This window comes from Trichoderma virens (genome assembly GCF_000170995.1).
Source record: "Trichoderma virens Gv29-8 chromosome Unknown TRIVIscaffold_77, whole genome shotgun sequence".
In the NCBI taxonomy this organism is placed as follows: domain Eukaryota; kingdom Fungi; phylum Ascomycota; class Sordariomycetes; order Hypocreales; family Hypocreaceae; genus Trichoderma; species Trichoderma virens.
The window spans coordinates 21,056-28,503 of NW_014013672.1; the positions used below are offsets into that span (position 1 = coordinate 21,056).

At 46.1% G+C, this 7,448-nt stretch overlaps 1 protein-coding gene across 1 annotated transcript; it reads right to left on the bottom strand.

Moving 5' to 3' along the window:
• Window positions 1-139: 139 nt before the first annotated feature.
• TRIVIDRAFT_59191 (glycoside hydrolase family 92 protein) lies at window positions 140-3,050 on the bottom strand (the record flags this gene model as incomplete). Its single annotated transcript, XM_014099529.1, has 8 exons — window positions 140-754; window positions 850-1,181; window positions 1,243-1,335; window positions 1,397-1,672; window positions 1,763-2,603; window positions 2,659-2,699; window positions 2,772-2,873; window positions 2,942-3,050. 8 exons carry the CDS (start codon window positions 3,048-3,050, stop codon window positions 140-142), a joined length of 2,409 nt encoding a protein of 802 aa, XP_013955004.1.
• Between the last annotated feature and the right edge of the window lie 4,398 nt (window positions 3,051-7,448).

Genomic DNA, 7,448 nt, shown 5'->3' on the forward strand with positions numbered 1-7,448 from the left:
ATAGACAGAAAAGACGCACATCATATGTGATGGACGAATTGAGGGATAAGTGACAAGATACGATATCGCCTGTACACGAGATTGCAAAAGATCCTTTCATTCTTCTAATTTAAAGCTAGCAGTTGCTCATCCCCTAAATCTAAATATCCAGATCCAAGCTTGGTGGCAGACTGGCAGAGCCTGTTCCCCAGCTGCTCTCATTCTTGCCCAGAGTCAGCTCCAGCACACCTCCATTGGCAAAGAAGTCATGCGTGATCCAGTTCTTTGTGTACGGCTTGCCGTTGAGCTTGGCGCTCTGGATGTAAATGTTTTCGTAGCCTCCATCAAAGTTGATGTTCTTCACCGTCGCCGTCTTGCCCGTCAGTCCGTTCTTGATGCTGATCTCGGGGAAAAACGGCGGCAGAATGAGGTACACGTTCTGTCCGCCCATTGGCCACAAGCCCATCATGGTGAGAGTGCTGAAGGCACCCATTGCGCCGGAATCATCGTTGCCGGGGATACCGTTGATATTGGCATTGAACTGCGAGGGGATGTAGTGGTGGCTATAGTACGACGACAAGCCTGGGCGACCAGCGTAGTGGAACAAGAAGACGAGAAGGAAAGCTTGTTCATCACCAAAGTAGAGCAAATTGGGGGTGTTGTGGAGGAACTGGAGACGTTTGACAAAAGTGTCTGGGCCGCCAAGAGTGGTGATGAGATCGGCCATGTCGTGGGGGGCGAAGAAAGTGTAGAGCCAGCTGCTGCCCTCGTAGGTCTGAGATGGTAACATTTGGTAAGCAACACGGAAGAAAGTAGAGGTTCGACGCCATATCATGTGTCATCACCAAAGGAATATAGAAGATGTCTCACCTCGTGGCCAGTGGGCACCAAATAACAGTCGTCGAACCGGAACATGGGCGTGCACATCATGGCATCCTGGTAGCCAAAGGTTCCATTGAGATATCTCGGTTGCAAGAATCCGTAAAAGCCACTGTCGACATAGCCGGTTGAGCCATCGGGATTGGTGATGTAGACGTACGAGTTCTGGTTCGGGTTCCACATGTTCTTCCAGTTCTTGGAGCGCTTCAAGTACTTCTCAGCATCGCCCTTCTTGTTCAGAGACTCGGCCATCTCGGCGATGCAGAAGTCGTTGTAGGCATACTCGACTGTTCGAGAGATGGATCTCGAGAATGTACCGACACCTATTGATGTGTCAGAAATCCTGAATCGAACATTGATACCACAATCTTGGGGGGATCTTACCATTGGGGTCAAAGTCGTCAGTGGGGATATACCCAAGCGCCTTCCAGCTGGTTAATCCACCACGTCCCTCGATACCCCAATTCACAGGTTCATCTAGCCACATGTCAGCATCATACTCGCAGATCCGATAAAAAGAAGACCGCGGTGGACCAACCTTCAGCATCCGAAATCAGGGCTTCGTATCCAGTCTGCCAATCAACACCCTTGTGAAGGCCTTTCAAGTACGCGTCCACAAGCACAATATCAGCATTGCTACCACCTTGTGTCCAACCCTTGCAGAATGTCATGCGGCAATCCGGAAGCTTTCCTTCGTGACGGTAAATGTCAATGAGTGCACGAACCATCTGTGTTTGGCTGTACGGGTCGACAATGGTAAGAAGTGGGTGGATGCTGCGGAATGAATCCCAGATGCAGTAGAAGGAGTCATAATCTATTTGGGCTGGAGTCAGCTAGTTCCACAACTTTCGCATCTACACATACTGTTTGGAATGAAAGGGATTAGGCGGAATCATAAACTTACAAGGTTCATTGCTCTTCCACAGAGGATTCTCTCCGGTGTAGTCCTGAGGCGAGATCATGGAGCGATACAATCCTGAATAGAAGGTGGTCAGAATGTTTGGGTCCACTCCCGTGTTATCGGCCTTTACGACTCCCAACTTCTGTCGCCATGCATCCTCAGCAGTCGCCAGAGTTCCCTGGAAGTCAAACTTGGGGATCTCAGATTGAGCATTGCTGCATGCCTGGTTCACACTAATAAACGACAAGCCAACTCTGGCCAAAATCTGGTTATTGCTGGGCTTATTGAATTGGACGAACGCGCCTCCAGGCACAGGAGGACCGGTAACGGTGGCAGTTTCGGTGTTGAGCTGCTTGAAGTTGGTACCGGCCCTGTTGTTCTGGAAGACGCCAGTGTTCTTGATGCTGGCGCCTTGGAAATCGGTACAGAAGTACAGAGTATATGTACCAACTCCGAAAGACGGATTAAATGTTCCTGAGCCAGTAATTCTTCCACTGTTTGGATCGACAGAAACGCTTCCCTTGCTCCGAGAGTCGGACAGGTCAGTCAAATCGGCCAAGATTACGGGTTCATATGGGATCGCATTGTCCCCCGTTGCGTCACCACCCTTCATAGGCACAGGCTGATCCGGAAAGGTGAAACGGTACAATGCCGTCTTATTTGATACGGTCATCTCCGCCTTAATGGAAGTGTTGAGAGTAACCGAAAAGTACCCAGGGTGCGCCTCAATAGAACCATCAATCGGTAGAGACTGGCGGTCCGTTTTGGTGAAGTAGCAGTTGTCAAGGTTTCCACCAGAGCAGCCACTCTGAGGGAACAGAGGGAAGTTTCCAAGAGAAGCGCCCTTTTATCTGTCAGCATCTACTTTTCTCCCATAAGGAATGGGAGAAATTACTTACACCACCTGTTCCGCTGTCATGCATATGAGAGAAGCCAGAGACTAAACGACCATTGTTAGTCACAACACTCTAAAGATTCTATATATCACAACTTGGTAAGATGGTTAACTTACTGGGACCGCCGTCCGAGGCATAGCCGCCCGCGTTGTCATTCACAGAATCGGCTACTGCCTTGGCAAGACCAAATGGAAGAGTTGCGCCGGCAAAGACGTGTCCTGTGTGTATTATTAGTTCTACTCTTCCTTTTTTGTATGGATATCATCTTCGTCGTAGGAATAGTTACCTCCATTGCTGGTTCCAATCAGAGGATTTACATAGTCAAAGACATCGTATGATGCATGTGCGACTGACCCGTAGGCGAGTGCCACAACCAATGCTCGAGGGAGTCCCATTGTGAAGAACTTGCTCCTTTCTCGAGGAACAAGCTGAGCTGCTATGGAGACTCAAGAAAAAGCTGCTCTCTCCAGGCAAGTTCGTGGTTCTTGTGTTACGTCTCCTTCTGTATTTATATTCCAGATGATGAAGCTATAAGCCCGTCGGTTATCACGCGGAACACATCATGTTCATGGGGATAACCGCTGAAAGGGAAGTTTGATGATTGTAAATTTCAGTCCGAACATCTCTCCCCGGACTAAACTCCACAAAACTGCCGGAACCTGACCTTCGTAATGGAGTTTCGACGCGGGGAATCCCTGACATCGTCCTTGATGGCAGTCTGGTCAGTTGAAAACTACATGCATCAAGTACCAATAGCCACAACCCGGGAAAGGCGGCCGCTTTATGAATCCACACCCAACTTAGTCTTGTACGTATCTGGTATGTGCAGAGATGCTCGTCCAATCAACGCATGTCACTCTCGGCTCATGATTCTTAAAGCTTAGATCATCTAGATCTTCCTGCGATGGTGGTCAATTGCCCGTCGGGCATATTTGTGTTTCTTACAAAGACTTGTTTTGCCAAATTGAGCCTATCACCCTCCACCTATTTCGAGCACTAGCTACGTTAATGTCGGCAAAATCGGCTCCGCAATGGCAGCAGAAATGGGCGAGTGGTTTCACAGACAATCGCCTTTCATACGAGGAAGAATTCAATGGCAATTCACGCTAACTATACTGATGTCGCATTACATATGGAGAAGCCGTCGGTAATGGTTGGAGGAAATATTACCAATCCCCGCCTATCCAGCACCGACCTCCTATTACCCCGGCATTTTACACAATGTCTGGGTAAAGTGAAAGCAGATCCCGTTAATATGAGAAAGCCGTCGGAAGCAATTTTCTGAGGTGAACTTCTATTTAGTTGCACACTGATAGTACGAATTATTCGCATTTAATTTCGGGCATAAAATCGGCGATGGAATAAGGAAACAATAACCAATCTTTGTAAGTTGTCTATAATTTTAGCTAGCTATGAGATCCAGAACGATGCCACAAAAGGCTTTTGCGCCATTCATTGTACACCATGTCTTGCCTCATCTCCACTGTTACTTTCCGTAGGGAAAATATGGTAGATTATTCACGTTAATTTTCGAACTGCCTGACTTGAATTGGCGTCCTAAATGGACATACAGCCAAATAAGTGTAGCTGTTTCCAACGGAATATTTCCGAATTTAGGACTTTATAAGTAGAAGTGGGATTGTTCACCCCATCTAACGAAAGCTATATTTTTATTTGTCTATAAGATTTCTGTGGCTGTGATGTATCGAAAAATGAACAATTAACTCGAGAAATGTGTCATATTACTATGAATTTGGTAGATACTCAAAGTTGAGTGATACACACATTGTGTAAGGTCATGTATCAGATTTGCCGATTGAAATACATGGCACACAAAGGTTAACGCTGCACATGTGCTTCATGTAGCATCAGCAACCATCCAAGGCAAGTGATTAACCATTCCCCGTACTCCGAGCGACAACATTTATGCTTATCGTAAAACCCCCACCAATTTCGTGTTTCGAGGGAGATGCGAGAGCTTGATCTGAGTTGGTGATCTTAGTCGGCCGCTGATACTCTTGGTCTATGGATCATGCAGCAAACAGACAATGCAAGCAGAGGTCACATTAATCTTGATCAAAGCAATTTTCCGAGTGTGGTGCACTAACTCAAGGAAAATGCCGAATCTCCTTGCTGCGAACGGTCCTCATCTTCATCTGATGCTCTAGCCTGTTCTAGTATTTTTACCGCCAGGTGCGTCATCACTTGACCATATTTACTGGTAACAAGCGCACATATAGCCGGTGAACGCCCATCATGAGGCCCGAATTCATTAGAGAGCCAAGATTCCCAGCCCATGTAAGAGAACCGAATCGCCTCTCTAGGAATGCTTAGGCTCCAATGGCACGAGCCAGGAGTTTTCATCGCCACATCTGATAGAAAGTGTAGACGTAGACTGATTCATTTCTGCAAAGTGTTTGGACTCTTTCTTGTGCGGCTCTCTGATGCGTACAAGTGTGCATGAAACCTTGTAAATACACTCCTTAACGTACGGAGTATTTGGAGATAAGAGTGCCTATAGCCGATTGTTTCTTTGATCGGGCCGGGAGTCAAAAATAGACAGCGGCATTTCGGGATTGTTCGCCGGCAATAATACCATGTTTCGGGCTATTGTAGCGTGGGGCTGCGCCCTCCATAGGAGCTTCTCTCTTCTCTCTCATACTCGAAATCTGGGTCCAAGACGCACTAATCGTAGACTCTACAACGCGACTGGTTCTGAAATACTAGACGTATCGTAAATGTATGGATGTCAATTATTACGCGAAAGTCCAGCTATTAGTTAGGAAAAGCTCCTCTATAACAACAGTGGCAGCAAAACGACACGGAGTCTTCGACTAATGACATATTGATTGGGTATATCACTTCGAGTGCGACGTATTGAGAATCACACTGCTCTCTTCAAAATCGATTTTCTAGTTTTTAATAGACGATTTAGCATTGAAGATTGACGCTCGGAGTAAACGTATTCTGCTGAATCTAACTCAGAACGCATCATCTTGATAAGGTTAGGATTCAAAATTTAACATGCTTTATATAATTAAATACAAATTTGCCAACTATAAATAGCTCGAAGCCCGCTTGGCTAAGCGGTATAGCGTGTCACTAGTAAATACTTGACATGACAAGGTGATCAGTTCGACTCTGATAGTGGGCATCTATTTTTGCATTTTTGCATTTTTGCATTTTTGCACCTTGGCATATGTGTAAAGCCTCGCACGTATCTGCACAAGTTTCACAGGATTCAAGGCATGTTTGTTAGGTTGCACATTCTTTTTGAGGTTTCCTTTACGAAATCCAAAGAGCACTGCCACATTCTGCCTGGTTCGTGCCTGTACTAGGGAGCACCAACTGGTCCTACCATATTCTGTACTCTGCATGACATGCATCCCTTTGACTCTTTTGCATATGCACCGATATCAATGCGGGCTATCAATCCATAAATAACTCTGCAATTGGACACAAGCAACTTGTACGTGTTTAAAGCAAAAATGTTCAAATTCCTATTCTGCTACATCTCATATGGTGGAGGTCCATTTGTTCAGATTTCCCTTGGCGTTTTCACGAGCATATCCAAGCCCCCAAGGCACCATTCTGATATAGTATCAATCCGGCGATAGGAAAGGGAAGTCGATGATTTAGTGCTATATGCCCTCAGTTGTCAGATTTCTGGCTGAATAGTTTCTAAATGCACAGAGAAAAGGTTGAATGCGAAACTTACGCTGCAGCTGGAGCATTTGCAACCGTCGCAGCCGTCCTTGCAATCGCAAGAGGTACACTGGCTATTAGAGAAAACTTGTCAGCGGAATTTCTCATAAATGTTTGCTCGATGGTGAAAAACCAAAGAGAAACACCGCAGATCTGGCTGTTGGGGAATCGAGTTGCAACAAGGAGGCAGCGTTGAGCCATTGTCGGAACAAGGGGTTTCGGAAGACTCACCAAGGAGACATTTTGAAGAGGTGGATTTGAGACTGAAAGTCTTGAAAGATTTGTAGAAGTTGTTTGTTGCTTGAGTGCGATGGATGCGGTGGATGGATGGGATAAGAATGAACAAAAGCTGGGCGGCGTTCGATGCTTTTATAGACGAAAAGATGCTCTGTATAAAAGCTTCAACTCCCACGTAGTATCCACTTGTGAATACTCATGTACTATATCATGCGCCGGATAGCTTCATCAACGAAGCTTGCATGCAGTGTCATCCTGGCGCCTGCAAGCTAAAGCAGCTCCTTGGAAAGCGGCCAACAATCGACGCGAATCATCGAATGACATTCGTCAGTACCCCTCTTTGACTGCTCCAGCTGAAATCCCGTTTCTAATTTATCATGGTCATGATTCAGCTTCATTGGTTGGGGGTGGAATGAGTAGTCACCCGAGACCGAAACCAGAAGTCATCACCGGACGTTAAGCACATGTCCCACGAGTAGTGGCTGCAGGGGCACTCCCACTTACACACTAAAGCATAAGTATCTTGTAATAGTAGGTGTGGATGGGTATCGATAATGGAGTAGTGTGTACTCCGTATTGGTATCAAGTCAGGGATAAAATACAGGCACCAGTTTGATGTGACTGCAGAAAATTCACGGATACACACTCCCTACCATATTGAAAATAACGGTCTACAGTTCACTCAATTAGATTCATTGCAGAAAAATAAGAGAATACCTCGGGGATATCACGTGCGATATGGATATGGAAATTACGAGCAGGCAACTGACGAAGAAAACAAAATAGCCTGAAGAAAAATCAGTACCTTTGAAATGGTGCCCGACTGTAGCTCCTTGCTTCTAAATGTGGAG